This window comes from Papio anubis, chromosome 12 (genome assembly GCF_008728515.1).
Source record: "Papio anubis isolate 15944 chromosome 12, Panubis1.0, whole genome shotgun sequence".
Lineage (NCBI taxonomy): Eukaryota > Metazoa > Chordata > Mammalia > Primates > Cercopithecidae > Papio > Papio anubis.
This window is the reverse complement of record NC_044987.1, coordinates 59113898-59135118: the sequence shown is the minus strand read 5'-3', so window position 1 is coordinate 59135118 and position 21221 is coordinate 59113898. Positions and strand designations below refer to the sequence as shown.

The 21221-nt window shown below is 51.6% G+C and overlaps 1 protein-coding gene across 4 annotated transcripts in view; it reads left to right on the top strand.

Annotated features, from left to right (window-relative positions):
* SLCO2B1 (solute carrier organic anion transporter family member 2B1) overlaps positions 1-21221 on the top strand; it is a 165272-nt gene that overhangs the window by 102969 nt on the left and 41082 nt on the right. The window contains exons 1-3 of one of the 4 annotated variants that reach the window (XM_021926322.2): positions 7201-7651; positions 18936-19066; positions 20245-20382. In XM_021926322.2, coding sequence (XP_021782014.2) covers positions 7636-7651; positions 18936-19066; positions 20245-20382 — 285 coding nt within the window. In that variant the 5' untranslated portion in view covers positions 7201-7635. Of the gene's footprint in view, positions 1-7200; positions 7652-14563; positions 16209-18935; positions 19067-20244; positions 20383-21221 lie in introns of those variants that run through there. The other 3 variants (XM_021926321.2, XM_021926323.2, XM_031653102.1) reach the window with 3 other exon arrangements.

The following is a 21221-nucleotide window of genomic DNA, read 5'->3' as shown; positions in this document are numbered from 1 at the left end:
GTCTCAAAAAAAAAAACAAAAACAAAAAAAAGTGCAAACTAAGAATTAAGTAACACAGCTACCAAGGGGGGAAGCCAGCAGTCACACCCAAAAAGTGCTACCCCAGAGCCTTCTTTGCTCTAAACACCCCTGTAATGTCTCATCTGCAAGTGAGGATAGTGACCTGCAGAAGACGTGATTGGACAGAAAGACAGGGGCCACTCAGTGTCAGGCTGAGAAGGATGGTCTCTCCTGGGGGCACTGGGAGCTGGGTCAGAGTTTTACACAGAACGGGGCATGTAGGATTTAAGGGTTAGAAAGTTCCCTCTGGCTTGCAGGAAGATGGGCTGGTGTGAGACTGGAGGTGGGAAAGAGGCCAGCACATGGCCCAGACAAGAGTGGTGGTGGGCTAGACCAGGACAGGGCTGCAGATTTGAGAGGCTCGTGAAGTGGAATGGACAGGTGGGGAAGGCAGGCAGGCAATGACTGCCCTAGCTGGGTTTCTTCTGGCCCACCCAGTTCAGCCTCTGGACAGTGATCCTTCAAGGTCCCCTCCCTGACTGAAGTCTCAGAGGAAAAGTCAGGGCACAGGCTTCCTCTCCAGACCCCAGGGGGCAGTGTTGCAAAGTCTTTGGGGAGCAGGGCCCTTCTTCCAAATTATCCACAGCCGAGCAGGGGCTTGCTCCCATCCGGCATTTTCCACTCCCCCTTACCCCATCCCCAGCCCCCACCCTCGGCGTCCCTCCCAGCCTTTGCTGCACCACCCCTCTACCGTGTCCTCTCTCCAAGGAGACACATTATTAAAAACTGTAATCCCACACTTGACACTTTAGGAAAACAGTGGCACAGCCATTAGCTCATGTGGGCCATGAGCAGAATGAGACTCCAAAAGACAGGGTCAGAAGAGAATGAGACTCTTCCCCCAACCCCCCCCCCCCCCACCCCCAACCACCGTTAAATTTTTTTTTCTTTTTTTTGTTAGAGACAGGGTCTTGCTCTGCTGCCCAGGCTGGAGTGCAGTGGTGTGATCGTAGCTCACTGCAGCCTCCAACTCCTGGGCTCAGGGGATCCTCCCCACTTCAGCCTCCCCAGTAGCTGGGACCACAGACATGTGCCACCACACCTGGCTAATTTTTAAATTTTTGGTAGAGACAGGGTCTCACTATGTTTCCCAGGCTTGCCTCGAACTCCTGGCCTCAAGAAATCTTCCTGCTTTGGTCTCCCAAAGCACTGGGATTATAGTCATGAGCCACTGCACCTGCACCCCCACCTTCCACCGTTTTATAATAAGGAAACTGAGGACCAGGCAGGGAATGAGACCTGACCAGCATGTCAGTGGCAGAGCCGAGGCTGGGGGCTGAAGGCCAGCCAGTGCCCAAGCTGCAGTCCTGCAGCACCTGCAGAACAGCAACTGTGAACAGTGGTCCCCCCGCCCACCTGCAGAGTCCCCTTGTTGCTCCTGAGCTTCCTCCTACCTCAGGGGGCCTTCCTAGTGATTTATTCCCCTGAGTTGTCGGTGAGGTCAGGCTGACCTGGCACGTACGTGTCATGATTTACTTCCTCCTCATCCTCTGCTTCCAGAATTATAAGAGTCATCACCATCACCATCACTGCCATATTAATAATGGCTCATGTCTGCTCAGCTCTCAGAATTTTGGAAGCACTAATCCATCCATCAGCTCATCCAAGCTGTATGACTGCTCTGGGAAGGCGTTTTGTAGACAATGGCACTAAGGATCAGAGAGGGCAAGTGACCAGCCCCAGGTCACTGGGCGAGGCTGGGGGCAGTCTCCCAGAAGGAAGAAGCTGTACCACATGCTTAGGAGATCGGGCAAGGTAACAGGGTTTAGGACAGTCCTGCCAGGAGGTTTCTTGTGTCAACTAAAACTAAAATCCTAAGCCCCCCAATTCACTGAATGGATAACCCACCTCTTGGCCAAGGGGACCCCAGAGAAACCTTTAAAAACTGAGTTTTTGGCCATGAAGGGACAAGAGACACACCTCGTTTATCCCCCTCCCTTTTGTGGCTTAGACACTACACCTGAGCAGCATTAATGTTAAAACAGAGATCATAAGACTGACAGAATGGACTCTCTGTGGCAATAAGATGCTGAACTATAAACAAGACCTAGGGTCACTCCAGGCAAGGGTTAAGTCCCACACCCATACACTAAAGAATAAACTATGTTCTCACCGCCACAACATTTCTCTTTTTCTCTAGCAGCTAAATAAGCCCTGGTCTTGAGATAAGCAATGGTAAAACAATTTGCAGCTCCTCCACCGCCAGACGCTAACTAACTGATGCCCGTTCCACCAGCCATAACTATAGGTCTAATTGGACTAGTGACTGATTTCAGGAATTTTTTCCGATAAGAGACCGCTGACCATGGATGGGCTCTGGCCAGTTTATAGACACCGCACTTGAGTCCTTCGTGTCCTTGCTTCACCTTTTGATGTATGCATGCATTTAAATGTTAAGTCTCCAACCCAAGGTGAGCATGGGTCATATGTAACACGCATGTTTGTTCAATATGCATACATTAGGACCACCTCATGAATATTCATAGCTCCTCCTATAACCTGTTGAATATGTGTATTTGGGCAACGCATTCAGCTTAAATTTCTATCTAACCCCTCCTTCCTTGAAGTGTCTGTCTCTGGACTCTGCCAAAGACTGAGCTCCCCAGCCCAAAAGAATGGCCACCTTGTAGGCTGTAACTCTTTATAAGAAGTAAGTCTCATACCTATAATCCCAGCACTTCAGGAGGCTGAGGTGGGAGGATTGCTTGAGACCAGCCTAGGCAACACAGTGAGACCCTGTCTCCACAAAAACTTACCAAATTAACCAGCCGTGGTGGCATGCACCTGTAGTCTCAGCTACTGGGGTGTCTGAGGCAGGAGAATCGCCGGAGCCCAGGTGTTGGAAGCTGCAGTAGGCCATGACTGCATCACTGCACTTCAGCCTGGGGGACAGAGTGAGACATTGTCTCTAAAAAAGAAAAAGAAAAAAAGAAAGCAAGAAAGAAAAGAAATAAAGTCTTCTCTCCAAATGTATAGATCTCATGATGTTTCAGTTGTCACGTTTCATCTCTATTTCACAGATGAAGAAACAGCCTCAGAGAGCTTTGGACTGGGTCAGGGTTAAACTGACACCCAAGCTCACGCGCTTTCTGGGGCACAGAGATGCCACTTTCAGGGAGGGACACAGTTTTCAACACAGTGTGTATTCTCACAGGCTGGAGGCAGAAACTGCTGGGAGATGGGGGGAGCTGGAACTAGGATGAGGCTGCTGTGGGGTGAAAGAGCCTGGAGGTGGGGGCTGGGGAAGGCAGCTTCCCCAGGGAGTGGTTGGAGGTAGGGAGAAAGCTCCAGGTGGGGTTTAAGCTGCTACAGGGAGCACGGCAGGGCCTATACAAGACTGGGGCACTGGAAGAGCCAGGGGCTGTGTTGAGGTTAGGTGGCTGTGCAACCTGAACACCCACCCCGCCTGCACACCTGCTCCTCTCCTCACAATTAGGAGATGAGCTGTGTCCTGATGGAGAAGTTGTGCCAACAAAAACAGGAGAAGCCCTGAATGCTTGGCAGGATGGGGCCTGTTTCTCATCGATCAGCTAGAGAGACTGAGGCCTGCTTATCTAGGGAGAGATAAACAGTGACTCTCCTGTGGACTCCACAAACTCCTGGCCTCAATCTACCAATCTGAAAAAAGGAAAGGTTGAATTAAAGGAGCTCCACATTCCTTCCCACTCCAACCTCTGAGGACCAGGCATCCATCCTTGCTGTCCTTGGCTCAGATCCCAGCCCCTGCTGTATACTTGACATGTAGCCTCAGGCAAGACACGAGGCCTCTCTGAGCAGCAGTGTCCTCATGGGTGAAATAAGGAAGACATAGCCTTCCCTGAGCAGAGTTAACGAGCCATACATGGGAGTGTGTCTGCACAGCGAGGGCCTGACTCCAAGGCGGCCTCCGGGGGGCAGGGAAGGCCGAGGCTCTGGCTGAGGCCCTTACTTGTCTGCCTGGCCCGTGGCTCATTTATAGATATCCCCTTCCTGGCTGCTAGGCCAGAAGGGAAGTGGGAACAAAGATGCTGAGGTGGCAGTTTGGAGCCGTTTTCAGGAAGAAGCCTCTGGGCACTCTTCCCCTTTTCACCCCGCCCACACCCCGTCCTCTGGGCAATCTCACAGTATCCTCAGGACAGGCCTGAGGTGGATGGTTGGATGCCATGATCTCCATTTAACAGATGGGAAGACAGCGACCCAGAGAGGACAAAGGATCAGCCCAAAGTCCTCCAGCAGGATTATAACAGAGCTGAGACCAGCATTGAGGTCTTTAATCTGGGCCCAGCACTATTCCTTTGTACCCCCAAGCAGATAGTTCTATAAAATGAAGAGTCTCCTATTTTTCCTAGTTTACCAAAAGGCATTTTCCTAAGTGGGTTGGCTTGAAGAAGGTAAGGGATTAGGTTCTGCAAACAGCCCAAGGGGTTATGAACAACATCAGGTTTAGCATGAGACACAGGGCTCTCTCACGCCTGTAATCCCAGAACTTTGGGAGGTCGAGGAGGGTGGATCATGAGGTCAGGAGATCGAGACCATCCTGGCGAACACGGTGAAACCCCGTCTCTACTAAAAATACAAAAAATTAGCCTGGCAAGGTAGTGGGCGCCTGTAGTCCCAGCTACTCGGGAGGCTGAGGCGTGAGAATGTCGTGAACCTGAGAGGCAGAGGTTGCAGTGAGCCAAGATCGCACCACTGCACTGCAGGCTGGGTGGCAGAGCGAGACTCCATTTCAAAAAAAAAAAGAAGAGACGAGACACAGGGCTCTGTGAATATTATGGGGCCCTGGAAGCAGCAAAGTTTTGCAGACTGGGCTAGGCCAACGGCACATGACTCTAAAAAAGGCATCAAGTTTTGTAAACTGTGGGAATCCACTGATGGTGTTATGATCCACATGCATCGTGGTACTCTGTAAAATGCACCTTCTTATAATACTTGAACAAAACACAGCAAACACCACACACTGGCAAATGGCAAAGCCCGGGTGCAAAACAATGTGGTCAAACCTCAGACCTGGGCCATGCATAGCAGGAGCTGACTATGGGGTTCACCAGGGAGCTAGTCTGAAGGCATGTTAGCCTAAGTCTCAGAGGCTCCTGGGTACCTGACCCTTGCTGCAGTTCCACAGCTCAAGTTCAGGAATATTCTTGGACCAGGCTTTGCCAGCCTGGGAAAGTTGAGGTAATAAATGAAAGCTGCTCATACCAGAGGCTACTGTACATACCATGCCCTGGGGGGTAGTGTGCATTGCTTGACTCAAAGATCAATGAGACAGGCCGGGCAGGTGCAGTGGCTCACACCTGTAATCCAAGCACTTTGGGAGGCCAAGGTGGGTGGATCACTTGAGGCCAGGAATTCGAGATCATTTTGGCCAACATGGTGAAACCCCATCTCTACTAAAAATACAAAAATCAGCCAGATGTGGTGGCATGCGCCTGTAATCCCAGCTACTTGGGAGGCTGAAGTACGAGAATCACTTCAACCTGGGAGGCTGAGGCTGCTGTGAGCCGAGATCGTGCCACTGCACTACAGCCTGGGCAACAGAGAATGACTCCATTTCAAAAACAAACAAACAAAAACAAAAAGATCAATGAGATAAACTTAGCCAGACAAGCTGGTCCCCCCCCCCCCCAACCGAGACCATTTCATGCACAGAACTTCTTCAGGCCCTGGGGCCAAGGTGGGGGTAACTGGGCTTCCAGAAAGTTTAAAGGGATCTTTATACTGTAATTTGGAGTCTGGGAGGTTGCACCTCTGCCAATCTTGGTGAGGATTCACAATGCTGACGTTGATCAGAAGGATTTGGAGAGACAGACCCAATTTGGTTTTCCTAAGTAGGGTCTGATCAGGTCAGACCCTGGGTCAAACCCATCAGGATCTGGTCTTTCTATTAATCCAAGCCAGTTCTTGACCTTTCTCAGTGGAATGAATGGTCATGCACTCACATTTCTTGTTTCTCAAAGACTCATTTATTCATGTAACAAGTATCTATTGAGTGCCTCCTGAGTGCCAGGGAGATCTGTGATTATTTCACACATTCCCTACTTCCTACTAGCACCCTCATATAGCAAATAGGAGCCAAGTGGAGCTGGTGTATGTTTCTCTGTTATTGCACCCCAAAAGTTAGACTCCAAACCCACATCCTCATTCCACGCAAAAAGACTTTATTCCAGGGACAGGGTCAGGTTCACTTCTGTATCTTGGATTTGGGGAAACCCAGATCTTCTTCAGAGAAGATAGCCTGGGTGGAGGGAAAAGCCTGGTTCTAGCATTAGAGGTTCAAGGCACCCACCACCTACTAGCTGGGTGATCTCTGGCAAGTTACTGAGACTCAATGCCTTGTTTGTAAAATCAGGGAATAAATAACCTGACCTTACAGTGTCAAGGGGAGGACCCAGTGGGGCCTTGTGTGTGAAAGTGCTGTGCCAGCTGGGAAAGGCAAGGTGGATTTGCTTTCCCTTGCTGCCCTGTTCTGAGCCCCACCTCTGCCACTCCTTTCTCTGAGCTTCAGAGGCCTCCAGGCTTGGCTTCTTTCTCCTTCGCTGAACCTTCACAGTGGCTCTGCAAGGGATTACTGTCCCTTCTTTATAGATGAGAGAATCGACACTCAGGGAGATGCTGGGACTTGTCTGAGATCACTGGACCAGCAAATGACAGCTGAGATGGGACCCAGATCTGTCTGGCTCCTGGACCTCCATCCTCAGTCCTCAGTTCAGAAAATGCTGAGAATTTCATATTTTCCGTTCTGTTCCCCTCCTCCCTTTGCCTAGATGGCTGAAACTGATGGACCTTCTACCATGAGCTCCACCCAGGCAGGCTGCCACTGGATACTTAGTGGACAGAGCCCCTTCTTGCTCTGGATCCTTGGAGCTCAGGGAGGAGATGAGGGATTTAGTGAGAGGGGACGTAGGCTTGAGGGGGACAGGGGTTCAGTGAAAGAGGACAACTGCTAGATGGAGGAACAAGGGCTCTCCATGGGGCCCTCCTATCAAGGGAGGGCAACAAAAGTTCTGTGAAGGGAACAAGAACTTGGTAGGAGAAGGGCTCGGGTGGAAAATGGTAGTGCAGTGAGGAGACTGGGGGATGAGTGTGGAAGGTTGGGGAGCTTGGGGAGACCTATCAACATCCCCTCTGCGCCCCCACCTCTCTGCTGCTAACAGAGCAGGGGAAAATATCTAAGGGAAATGCAGAGGCAAGAGTCTGGAAAAGGACAGGCTGAGGCTGAGCCTCAGGGAGGCGGGGCACAGCTTCCTCCTCGCAGAGAGGCTGGACTTGAATAAATCCAGCCTCCTGCACAACTGTGGAGCCAGGGCAAGGGAGAGACAGAAGGAGCAAGTGATCCAGGGAGACAGATACTTGGAGACACTTGGGGTTGAGTTTGAGGAGGACTCCCTAACCTGTGCCTGGACAAATCTCATGTCCTGTGTGGCCCAAGAGGAACTGACCCAGTGTCTGGAGCTCCCACCATTATTGCATCCCTGCTGTGGCTCACCTGCTGCTGTCTCCAGGAGCCCCCGAGAAGATTTGCTTCCTCTCCCCTGCTAAGCTCCAGGTCCTGAGATTGAATTAGGGGCTGGAGCTCACTGCACTGCAGCAGTCATGGGACCCAGGATAGGTAAGTCCAGACAAAGTAAGGAAGGCGCATGGAGAGTGAGCCTGGGGAACATGTTCCCAGAGAAAAGGGTGAGGCCGTAGAGCCAGAGTGGGTGGGATAGGTGCTCACAGCTGTTGGCACAGAGCCAGGCACATGGCCAGAGCTCAGTAAAGGTGTGTTAAATGAATGAGTGGATGACTGGAGGAGCAGAAAGGGACACTATTTACTCAGCTGGAGCCAGGGAACCCAGCCAAACCTTGTTGATGACACAGAGACTTACAGGACAACAGAAAGACAGGCCTCTGACCCCCTCATCAAGCCCTGTTTCCCCTCTCGAAGGAGACAGAGACAGACAGAGCAGAGAAAAAGAGAACAGTGTAGTTAGACAGTGCAGACAGGCAGGCTCAAACAAAGAGGCACACAGGTCGGAGAATGCAGTGTCAACAGGTGTCAGCAGGAGAATGCAGGGAAAGGTAGGGAGGTCAAACCTGGAGAGAGGGCTGCAGCAGAGACTGCAAGAGACAGAGACGAAGGAGACAAAGCAGGAAAGAGAATCAGACAGGGACAGGTGCCGGAGAGCTACAGACAGACCTGCAGGCAGTCAGAAGATCCACCCAGAAGACCAGGGGATTGAGAGTGACCTGCAGAGACCTGCATGGGTCTCTGCACAGTGAGGTCTCTTACTGTGGAGAGGGGAGGAGGCTGGAGGAAAAAGGTCTTGAAGCTCTGCCTGCAGGGTGACAAGGAAACCCCCTGAAGCGAGGGCAGTGTTTCTGGGAACAGAGCACCTGGCCCAGCATTTCCTGGGAAGTCAGTGTGGGTAGAAGAAACAAAGGATCTTTGGATCGGGAGAACTCCAGGTTAGACGCCCTATAGCGGTCACCTTTGGCCTCTTTCCCAGCTGTTGAATCTCCCCTGGGCTGTGTGAGCCTCACTGCCATTTGGACAAGGCCCCACTTGCTCCCAGAAGCCCAGCAGGGAGGGCTTTATAGGCCATGGAGACAGGCCCAGCTGAGGCGCAGCTGCAGGGACTCCAGGAGAACGCAGCCACGGCTTGGGGACTGTAGCATGGCAGGAAGGGTGGGATAGATGCCTCCTCTCAGGGCACCTCACAGGACAGATGTGAATGAAGTCAGTTTGGGTGGGATGGTTTGGTGGGGGGGCGATGTGAATGGGCCTTTGACAAACCAAATTCCCCATCAGCTTTGGCTCAGTGTGGATGGGAGGGATGGAGAGCTGGGGGTGTGGGAACTAACTAGAGACTTTGGCTGCACTGTACCCCCCACCACAAGTCCCCCCAGGACTATTTTTCTGATCCCTGCAGGGCCCAGTTCTGGAATATTCTCCAGGTGCCCCCTGACTTCCCACACAGACAGCAGGAAGCTGACCCCAGCATCTGCCTGGTGGGCCATCAGGTGCCACCTCTAGCCTTGCTTCCCGAGACCCATTCTGGGCTGTGGCCAGGCTCACCACACTACTCTGAGGGGTGTAGGAATGCGGGTGGGGTAGGATACCGAGCCTGCAGCCTGGGAAGAGTCCCCAAGGGAGAGGGGGAAGCTGTCCCAGTCAGGGCAGACACCAGAGAGGAGTGAAGGTCAGATCTGGCTCCAGCAGAGCCCCTTCACCAACTCACCACATACCTCTTAGGCAGCAGTTTCCCTGCCAGTGCCAGGACAGCCATTGACACACACATGGTGTGACGCAAAGATTTCATTTTCCCGCTTGTTCACCCTTGCTCAGGAAGCCCCTGCCCACATCCCATCCTGGTGACATTTGCCTGTTTTCCAACTCTTCGAAATGCCAACTCCTCCAGGAAGCTGTTCCAGATTCTTCTAGCTGGGGGTAACCTCTCCCATATGCTGTTTGTTGACCCTCTCTTAGAGGTTCATCCCTCCTTGTTTCCGGTATTGCTGTTCCTCTCTGCAGCCCATCTGTGTTCAAATGTAAGCCATTCTAGGGCAGACAGGTGGGGCGAGGGAAAGAACCAGCAGTCCCAGGTTCAAATTCCAGCACTGCATCACTGGCTTTAAGAGAACCCAGTGAAATGTCCTCCCCTTTTTAATAGGTGAGAAACTGATGCTCGGAGGGGGCAAGCAAAGTCCAAGCTCACCCCAAAGTAAACAGCAGGGTGGAGGCCAGCCCCCAGGTCTGCCTGGTACCGGAGCTCTTCCTCTCCATGCCATTGCCCTGGGGCTTTCTCTTCCCTTCCACCAATCCCATACAGGGTGAGCATGCCAGGGAAGGAGATAGCACTGCAAATGCTTAGAAAAGTGACTACACCTGCATGTCTGTGGAGCTGGTGAGCTGCCCAGTACCGTTGGAGGAGCGGGGGCCACTGGCAACACCGTGGGAAGTTAAGCCAAAGAAGCTGATGGGGCCCAGTCACAAGGAACGTGTATGCCAGGTTAGGCACATGGACTTTGTCTTAAAGGCAGTTGGGAGCTATAGAAAGTATCTGAGGAGGAAGTGGCCCTGCTTCAGTGGCCCAGAGAATCTGTGGCCTGGGAACTTTCATAATAACCCCACTCATGTGTACAGTACTTTTTTTTTTTTTGAGATGGAGTCTCACCCTGTCACCCAGGCTGGAGTGCAATGGCGTAATCTCAGCTCACTGCAACCTCTACCTCCCGGGTTCAAACGATTCCCCTGCCTCAGCCTCCGGAGTAGCTGGGATTACAGGCACTTGCCACCACGCCCAGCTAATTTTTGTATTTTTGGTAGAGACAGGATTTCACCATGTTGGCCACGCTGGTCTCGAGCTCCTGACCTCGTGATCCACCCGCCTCAGCCTCCCAAAGTGTTGGGATTACAGGCATGAGCTACCACCCCCAGCCATGTGCAGCACTTTTATGATGACAAAGCACTCTGGGCCCATTTTACAAATGAGGGTGGCTGGGCATGGTGGCTCACACCTCTAATCCCATCACTTTGGGAGGCCGAGGCAGTGGGATCACCTGAGGACAGGAGTTCGAGACCAGCCTGACCAACATGGTGAAACCGCATCTCTACTAAAAAAAAATATACAAAAAATTAGCTGGGTGTAGTGGTGGGCGCCTGTAATCCCAGCTATTCTGGAGGCTGAGGCAGGAGAATTGCTTGAACCTGGGAGGCGGAGGCTGCAGTGAGCCGAGATCGCACCATTGCACTCCAGCCTGGGCAACGAGAGCAGGACTCCGTCTCAAAAAAAAAAAACAAACAAAACAAAAAATCAAAACCAAATGAGGAAACAAAAGCCAGGAGGAGCTCTGTTACCTGCCCAAGGCCATGCAGTTACTCGGCAACAGAGCTGGGCCTCAAACTCGAGCCCCCCACTGGTAACAGAGGCCTTCTCTTCCCCTCTTTCTGGACAAGTCTGTACTGAAGGCTCCAATGTTCCCAGCCTGTGCCTGGTGAACATAGGCCTGAGGGAGCTGGCTCTGCAGGAAGCCTGCCCTGAGGTCCTCTCTAGACCCCAGGGTCACCAGGGTCACCTTGTGTTTGGAGGACTAAAGATTCATGATCCGAGTGAGATGGGATAACATGGACCCCTTAAAGGATCAATTTAAGTACAGAGAGAGATTAGCTGGGATCACATGGAGCGGATGGAGCATGGCCTTGAGCCATAGCTGCATATCTCTGAGCCTCTGGCTCCTTGTTTTAGGCCTAGGGAGACCCTCCTTTCAGGCTGTAGTTGCCATTTTTTAGGTCATCCTAGGTCTAGATGGGGTAGCCAGAGTTACAACTGGGAACAGAAAGTCCCAACTCAGGGTCCCTGACTGAGCTGGGAAACCACCAGAAAGTTTGCCTGGCCCCTCTGCGACCCTGCCAGATCTCCTTCAAGAAACAACAGCTGGAGTCTCACAAAGCTGGACCTCAAGCATGCTATTGTCCTCCCAGCAGACCGCCCAAGGTCTTGCTGGGAGGAATTTCCCAAATATGACAGCCAAGCCCAATGCCTGGAGACATTCCCCTTCCTGCCTTTGACTCCCTCTCCTCCAGAGTGCTGGGCCAGGCCAAACAAGGAACTGGAGCATTCAGGGCCCTCATGCTGCCCCCATCCCAACTCATGTGCACCACCGCAGTCCCCACCCACAGACCCCATGCTCCAGCCTTCTCTTCCCCTTCATTTAGTTTAGTTCAATTCAACAATCTTGTTCTTTTATTGAGACAGAGTTTCCCTCTTGTTGCCTAGGCTGGAGTGCAATGGCACAATCTCGGCTCACTGCACTCTCGGCCTCCCAGGTTCCAGCAATTCGCATACATCAGCCTCCCAAGTAGCTGAGATTACAGGTACACACCACCACGCCCGGCTAGTTTTGGTATTTTTAGTAGAGACAGGGTTTCACCATGTTGGCCAGGCTGGTTTCCAGCTCCTGACCTCAGGTGATCCACCTGCCTCAGCCTTTCAAAGTGCTGAGATTACAGGCATGAACCACCATAAGGCCAGGCGTGAGCCAGGCCTCAAAAGATAAGTGGTTTGCTGGGGATGAGGGACACATGCTCACTAGGGTGGGGGGTACATGGGATGGGATTGGCTTCCACTAACCTTGACCTCCTTGGGGCTGAGCCTATACTCACAGTTTGCAGATGGAGCTGGGAGTTGGGGAGGGGCTAACCATTGTTGAGGACCACAGTATATCAGGCATAGGACATTTTCCTCTAATCGTAATAAAAACACTGGGAGATAGACACTGCTCACTAACTCACAGAGAAGAAAACAGGCTTAGAGAGGCTAAATAAGCTGTCTTAGGTCACACAGCTACGACATGACAAAACAAATATTTGAATCCAAAGTCTTCTCACCCAGAGGGTTTCAGCAGGGAACTAACATGATCCACCAGGACTGGGGGAGTACAGGACAACGTCTGCCCTGGGGGAATTTATTGCCTAGTCAGGCAGAGAAGAGGGAAACATAAGTAATGCAAGAGAGTGACCAGCGGAAATTGGCCTGGGAGGGGGTTTTATGGAGGGAGAGATGAGAGATGAGCTGGGCTGCAGGAGCTTGGCAGGGGTATCTGCAGGCCCAGGGAATCTCAGGCAACTTAGGAGGTAGGAAGGGCCCAAGGCAGGGCTTTGTAGCCTTGAAGTTGGCTGCCTCCCACCCCAACACTTCTGGAGGGGGACGTCTGCCGTTATCGTGAGGAATGGATTGCCCAGCATCTGCTGCTGGTGTTACCGGAAAGGGGTCTGGATCCAGACCCCAAGAGAGGGCTCTTGGATCTCGTGCAAGAAAGAATTCAGGGTGAGTCTGTAAAGTGAAAGCAAATTTACTAGGAAAGTAAAGGAATAAAAGAATGGCTACTCCATAGACAGAGCAGCCCCAAGGGCCGCTTGTTGACCATTTTTATGGTTATTTCATGATGATATGCTAAACAAGGGGTGGATTATTCATGCCTCCTCTTTTTAGACCATATAGGGTAACTTCCTGACATTGCCATGGCATTTGTAAACTGTCATGGCACTGGTGGGAGTGTAGCAGTGAGGACAACCAGAAGCCACTCTCATTGCCATCTTGGTGTTGGTGAGATTTAGCTGGATTCCTTACTGCAAGCTGTTTTATCAGCAAGGTCATTAGGACCTGTACCTTGTGCTGACCTCCTATCTCATTCCGTGACCTGGAATGCCTAACTGTTTGGGAATGCAGTCCAGTAGGTCTCAGCCTTACTTTACCCAACCCCTATTCAAGATGAAGATGGAGATGGAGATGGGTAAGAATCTCAATTCAATGGTTTTGGATTTTGTGGGGAGAGAGTCTGAGAATCTGAGGGCCACAGCCTCTTCCTTTGAAGGGCTGATCCATCTTTCAGGAAGTTTCTCTAAAGAACAATCAAACCATTTGCTTTGGACGGACAGTCTAGGAAGAGGAAAAAAATTGCTAATGAAGACAGTGAAATAGCAAATAGCATCATGTGTATGTAGATGTGTAAGGTACAGTTTGGGGTTTTTAGCACTCAGGCTGAATGTGGGGATAGATGGTTTTCGTCCTCAGGAGATGCTTTCTGCACCAGGAAGGTGGGATTATAGTCCCTGCATTGTAGCTGGGGGCTTCAAGCCTGTATCACTGCCTCCTAGCCAGTGAGTGTGCCTGGAGAGAAGGGGTCCAGTTCCTTGGGTCCTGTGGTTGGTTACGGCTTGAATGAGAGAGGGAAAGAGATGATCCAGAGACGGATGAATGGCGATGTCAGGATGGAGGGGTTTACCTGGAGGAAGACCAGGTGTGTGTGGAAGGGGATGGGTCCAGCTGGGCCGATTGCCTAGATGTGCTTGAATATTTATCAGGAAAAGAGAGCAATGGCCCCCAGAAAAGGAGAGCAAGGGCCACCTATATGTCAGGCCAGCTGCCGCAGAGGCCTTACCTCTTTGAGGTCGTATAGAGGAGAAGAGATTTCTTGTCCTCACTCTTTGCTAGGCTGGTGGCTGAAGTCACTATAACAAAAGACAACTTAACAGGAGAAAAGCATACAAATTTATTTGGCTTTTAAAAATTTGATTTACTTTAATTATTATTATTTTTACATAGAGATGGGGTCTCACCATGTCACCCAGGCTAGTCTGGAACTACTGGGCTTGGTAATTCTCCCACCTCGGCCTCCCAAAGTGTTGGAATTACAGGCATGAGCCACTGCACCTGGCCCAAATTTATTTAATGTAAGTTTTCCATGACACGGGGGCCTTCAGAAATGAAGACCCAAAGAAATGGGAAAACCCATGTATTCTTAAATTTTTTAGTTTTTATTATTTTGAATTTAATTTAATTTAATTTAATTATTTATTTTTTGAGACAGGGTCTCACCCTGTTGCCCAGGCTGGAGTGCAGTGGCATGATCTCGGCTTACTGCAACCTCTGCCTCCTGGGCTCAAGTGATCCTCTTGCCTCAGCCTCCCAAGTAGCTGGGATTACAGGCATGCACCACCACACCTGGCTAATCTTTTGCGTTTGTAGTAGAGATGAGGCTTCACCATGTTGTCCAGGCTGGTTTATTATTTTTTAATCATCTAGCCTAAAATGTCAAAAACTTGTGACTTTTTATGCCAAGTTTGAAAAGAAGTATATAGTTGTGGAGAAGTATTGCACAAAGAGGGTGTGTGTTAATGGTGATAAACTTGGGGAAATCTAGCAAGGCCTGTTTGTTCAGATTCTTCTCTGTGTCCTTGCATCTTCAAAGTTAAGGCTGTTTCTTTTCTCCAGGTAGAAAGAGAGTAACTCTCAAATGAGGATCTTACGACCTGTTTCAGGGTGAAAGGCGGGAGAAGGTCAGAGCGGTGTGACTATCCTAAGTTTTATGGCCTGCTTCTACTGTTTTCTCAAATGTGGCCAAGGTGCCATATTTGGGGAGTAGTGTGCCCTGAATTCCATCAGTAAATACTGTTATCGTCACCTTACAAATGGGGAAACTGAGGCTCAGAAAGCTCAAGGGATGTGCCCAGGCTCACACAATGGGCTTGTAGCACAGCTGGGATTCCAACCCAGGTCTGAGGCCTTAAAGCCTATTCTCAGCCTCACATTTCCCTGAGATCTGCCCTTTGTAGCTGGGAGGCAGCCAAAGGAAGCAGAATCCTGGGCCTTTCCCGCAGAGAACAGGTAAAGGAAGGTGGTCCTTGCAGTCAGGCTGGTCTCTGAAACCCTGCTCCTCATTACCCAGACTCCGGTGGTGTGGAGAATGCTGACTCTACCCATGAAGGGCAGCCTTGAAGGGGGAGTCTCCAACTGACCAGACACATGGGAAACGAAGTTTGTGGCTGACAGACTTTCAGGAACCTGTCTGACTGTCTTATGAGGAGCTGCAGGCAGGTGGCTGACTGACGGTCTGAACGGACAGCTCTCCTGAAAGACAGTGGCCCGCTGGCTGGCTGGCTTACCAGCAGGTGGACACAGTGTGCCTGCACGAGTGATCAGCCAAGTGACTGATTGACAGTCGGGCACACAGACCTGCTGCGGGTCCCTAGCCCCTGGAGCCACCTGGCCTACCTGGGATCCCAAAACTTAGCTGCCCACCTGGGAGAGAGAGAGACTGGGTTTTTTAAACTAGGACTTGGCTCTCTGCCCCAGGTCCCCTCATTCCCACAGGCAACTGCCAGCCCAGCCCAGGTTCAGTCCCATGGCCATCCCCTTCTCCTGTCAGGGGTGGCCCCTGACAAAGTCCCCATAGAACAGGGCAGGGCCTCAGTGCCCTTCCACAGGAGGACATGCAGCCCTGGACTTGACCATCCTTCCAAGGGGAGTTCCGCCCTGAGTCAGGGAGGCAAAGGTTTGCTGTCAGGGCATCAGTAGAGACCCCAGCCCACAGGAAAGTCTTGGAGGGGGTGGACGGCCTGCCTGACAAGCCCCATTCAGTGACCGACTGACCCCCGCAAATACATGACTCGTGCACCTCTCAGAGCCAGGAGGAATGTAGCCAGTGCTTCCCTCCCCTGCCCAGAGGCACAGGCTGTGGACTTTGCCCTCCACAAACAGCCATATCTCTAAAGGATAAAGTAATCCCAGGAAGGCTCTGAGTCTTGACAGAAGAGGCCGGGATTGAAGCTTCAGGGAGAGCCAGAAGTGAGGCTGGAGTGGGAGCTCACCTGAGGCAGGTGAGCATGTTCCATGAGTGGGCAGGTGAGAGGCTGTGGGGCTGGAACTGGGGCTAGACAGGCTGGGGCACAGCAAGAATGTCTCCAGTATACCCAGGAAGCTAAATGGAGGATCCAGGGTCTGGCCTGGAGCTGGGGGCCTCATGTTCTGAGCCAGCCCACAGGCCTTCCACCCCTCTCCCCCATCCATTCCTTGGGTTTCCTTCAGAGCTGAGGCTCCAGGTCAGGGACTTCTGCTCCCAACCTCAGCTCCCGCTCTCTCATCTGGTTGGCTTGGCCCCTTGGTGGACTGGCACTGCTACCTATGAAGTGACCTGCTAGGTTTGGCTGGGCCAAGACAGAGAAAAGCACTGTGCTTCTTCCCCTTGTCAAACTTGTACAAGGAGCATTGAGTGACGTTGAGTTTAACACCTACCTGGACTTGAGTCCTGGGATCAATACTAACCAGCAAAGCTAGTTCCTCTGAGCCTGGGTGTCCTTATCGGAAGCATAGAGATAATAAGACACCAAAGGGACAGAGCTGTGGAGAGGGTTCATGGGCCAGTGCACAGAAAGCCTGTGGCACAGAGCCCAGACTACAGCAGGTAACCCACTGCTGCTAGTGAGAGGAGCTGAGGCTTAGAAATGGTCCCCTCCACCTCCTCTGGGCGCCTTTGCTTTGAACTGCCTTACTTCCTCCTTGCCTTTAAAGTGACTCCCACTGAATGTCCCATGACATTCCTCTTCCCTAGGCCAATTTCCCATCTACTCCTGTCAGGTGTCAGTTTTGTTTCAACAGTTCTTTGCTTCCTCTGAGTGTTTATGCCCCCAAGAGGGACTCCTCCCTAGCCACACGCACTTCCATTTCCTCAGCCAAATTCCTCAACCTGTGTGTATGGACGTTTCTCCAAAGCAAGATATACAAGTGGCAGTAGGCACATGAAAAGATTCTCAACATCATTAGTCATTAGGGAAATGCAAACCAAAACCACACTGAGATACCACCTGTACTCTATGAAGATGGCTATAATTGAAAAGACAGACAATAAAAGTACTAGCAAAGATGTAGAGAAATTGGAACATTGCTGGAGGGAGTGTGAAGTGGTGTTGCCACTGTGGAAAATGGTTTGGCAGTTCCTCACATAGTTAAACACAGAATTATTTTATATGAACGTATGACCCAGCAATTCTGCTCCTAGGTATACACCCAAGAGAATTGAAAATGTATATCTACATAAAAATTTGTACATGAATGTTTGTAATACCTGAAACTTGAAAACATTATGCTAAGTGAAAGAAGCCAGTCACAAAAGGCCACATATTGTGTGATTTTATTTATATGAAATGTTCAGAATATAGGCAAATTCATAGAGACAAAAAGTAGATGAGTGCCAGGGAAGAGGGAGGAATGGAGGGTGACTACAGATGAGTACGGGACTTCTTATGAGGGAATGAAAATATTCTGGAATTAGATAGTGGAGATAGTTGTACAGCTTTGTAAATATACTAAAACCCACTGGATTGTGCACTTTTAAAAGAGTGGATTTTATGACTATAAATTACATCTCAATTTTAAAAATCCTCAGGTTCCCAGGTACCCTGTAAGAGGAGCACAAAAACTTCACCTGTGGTGGTTCAGGGCCTCTGTAGCCCCCTCCCTGAGTTTGTCTTTCAGCCCTAGAGATACAGTGAGAGTCCCCCAGGTCAGGAGGAATCCTGAGGTCAATTTTCAGGCTCCAGAAAGAGCATGCTGAGTGAGAGGAAACTCCTGCCGGTGGTGAGAGGGACGTAAAACAATGGAGGCTTCCGGCAGGAAGTGAAGCCGCAGGAGGGGAGGAAAGCCAGGGAGGCCAGGGCTGCCAGGAAGAGCAGGTGGTTTCAGTCTAAATGGAGGGGTGGAGTCTGAAGTTTGGACTTCCAGGCTCCCCACTGAGAGTGAGCTCAGGAGACCCTGGGAGATGCCTCTGAAGGGGCTGAACTTTCCTCTCATTGCAGTGAGTGAGATACTGAGGGTTACCGTAGTTACCATGTGAGGAAAACCAACATGCGTAAAGGAGGTCGAGGGTCCAAGACAGCTCTGTGTCCTCAGTTATCACCCCTCGGGCCTCTGTCCACAAAGGTGTTAAATGAGACGAGCTCGGAGGGCCCTTTCTGCCCTGACCAGCAACATGGTCTGATGGTGTGATGTGGGGATAGGCTGGTTAGCTCTGTGATGACGTGCACAGGGGTTCCCTGTGCAGGGGTTGGAATCTACTCCAATACACTGCAGAAAAGCCTTTATTCCCTGACTATGGACCTAGCCTTGACCCTGCCCCTGGCTCCAGACCTCTGATCCTAGACTGAACCAGACAGTCCCAGGCCCAGACTCAGTCTCCAAGAGCACAGGCTGTCTCACAACCCAAGACAGGCTGAGAATGTGCACGGCTCACCCTCCCGCGGGGCCACTACTTGCAGGTTTGCTGTGTGGGGAGGTCAGCAACTTCTCCCCAGAGGGGAAGTTTTGCTGGGACCAGAGTGAAGTGTGAAATAGGTACCCAGTAGGCATTGGGTCAGTAGGGGCACAAGGACACACATCCTTTTAGGAAAGTCCCTTCCAGAACTGTGACCTAAGAATGAGGAAGGCTGAAGGTGATTTGATTCTCAGATTCTCATCAACCACTAAGAACCCTTCCTCCTGAAAGACCTTGGTTCTGAGGTCTAGGGCTACCTGATCAGGCCAGGGCCATTCTCTGGGATTCTATCTATTCTCCTTCCCTGGTTTTCTGTCCCTCAGGGCCAGCGGGTGAGGGACCCCAGGTACCAGACAAGGAAACCAAGGCCACGATGGGCACAGAAAACACACCTGGAGGCAAAGCCAGCCCAGACCCTCAGGACGTGCGGCCAAGTGTGTTCCATAACATCAAGGTACCTCTCAGGGCCTGGCAGGGGACCCTGAGTCTAAAAGAGCAGGCTCTGCCACGTACTGGCTGTGTAATGCCAAGGAAGACTTTCTCTGAACCTCAGTTTCCTCATCTATACAATGGGTGGCTGTGAGGATCAAAGGGATGATCTACAAAAGCACTCAGCTGGGTTTCGGGCACATGGAAGGTGGCCAGTATGTGTTCGCTCCTCCCAGGGAGGAAAGGGGTGCTCTTGGAGGAGTACAGGATGAGGCACCCCTTGTTTCCCACTTTCCCAGAGAAATAGAGAAGTACCCTGGGGATCCCGAACCTATGTGGATACTGGGAGTCCTGGCTCCACCAAAGGCAGCTGTGAACATCCAACGTCCACTGGAGCCCACTGGGTGCCAGGCCCTGTGCCGGGTGCCCTCACACGTGATCTTATTTAGTTCTCACAATATTCCTGGGAACTCAGGCTGTTGTCCTCATTGTACAGATGAGGAAACTGAGACTCAGAACAGAGTGAATATATTAAGCTCTGTCATAAATACTCTATTTTTTAATCATTTGAAGTTTTTCTTCTCTTAGGAATTCTCTTAGAGTTTTTCAGGAGGAGACTCCAGGCAGGCTGGGATGTTTGGGGTAGCGTTCAATGTGTGCAGGTGGCCTTACAGTGTCCCTCTGGGAGAGGACTAGTGCGGGTGGGATGGAGAAGGATCTGGGTGAATCTGGGATAGCTTCCCTGAGAAAGGGGCAGGATGGTGGAACTGGGAGGAAAGCCCAGCCCAGCCAAGGGGGGCTCTGAGAGCCAAAGGGGCTCCCACCGTTCCTGGCCACGGGAAGACCCTGCTCTTGGTCTTGTGGCTCTTCAACAACCCCCAGGTCCCTGGAGTGTACTCAGGATGGCTTTTCTAGTTTTTAGTCCTGTGTGAGAAGCTGTGAGCTACACCAATCACTATCTCTCTCTGCCCCCCACCTCCTCTGGCCTTTCTTCCCTGTCTGTCTTTCTCTCCCCTCCCTCCTCCTCTGCCTGTGTCCTTTGGTCTCTCTCTGTCTCTCTTCTGTTGGTCACTCTCCCGCTCTCTATCTCTTTCTGTGACTCTGTTCCCCCATCTCTGTTCCTTGGTGCTCTCTCTGCCTCCTTCCCTCTCTTTGTCTCCCCCTGCACTGCCCACCTCTGCCTGCCACCCGGTCCCCCTACAGCTGTTCGTCCTGTGCCACAGTCTGCTGCAGCTGGCGCAGCTCATGATCTCCGGCTACCTTAAGAGCTCCATCTCCACAGTGGAAAAGCGCTTCGGCCTCTCCAGCCAGACATCAGGGCTGCTGGTCTCCTTCAACGAGGTACAGGCCCCGCCCAGCCACAGGGGTGGACACTGAGGGAGACTTGCACCGCACCTTCCACCAACCTTCCCTCTCACTACCCCATCTTAAGGCCTTCCCCTCCCAGTGCCCTCAGGCAACCCCTGTCTCAGCGCCTGCCTGAAACCTCAGAGCGTTTGCAGCTGTCTTCTAGGACCTGGACTTGGTTGTCTCCCCTTGGGAACCTCTACTGTGTCAGGTCCAGGGATATTTCAGAGCTAGCCAGGGTCCCCATATCCACCCAGTCCCCTTTTGCATCCTTTACCTTTTCAGGCACCCAGTTATTGCCTGTCCCAGGAAGGAATCAAAGAAAGCACTTCAACGGTAGTGAGAGAGGCTTAAACTGCATCAAGAGCAGAACCTCTGGGCCTTAGGGTGGTTGGGGGAGGGATACCATGGTGCAGGGTGTCTGTCCTTAGAACTGCCCGGGGATTCACAGGCCTGTGGGGCCCACAGCCACCAGGGAGGAGCAGATGATCTGCTTTGGGTGGATTTGGAGATCAGAGTCCAGCTGTGTCCCAGTCCTTCAGTCCTTCCCCTGCCAGATGTTTTTACCCTGAAGAAAGTTGTCTTTCTCCCCGTCCCCCGTGCAGATTCCCATGAAATTCTCCCCCTGGGTAATGTGTCATATTCCTCACTGTGTCATATTCCTCACAACTCAAGGCCGTCCAGCTGCAGTGTCCCCGGATCCTCTTCAGCACCTGCATCAGAGGTGGGAGGGGAAAGTCCTTACCCTGCTCTGGGAGCTTGGGCAAGTCACTCCCCTGTCTCTGGGCCTCAGGGCCCTATCTATGGATACGGCCACTGTGGAGTGTGGCTGT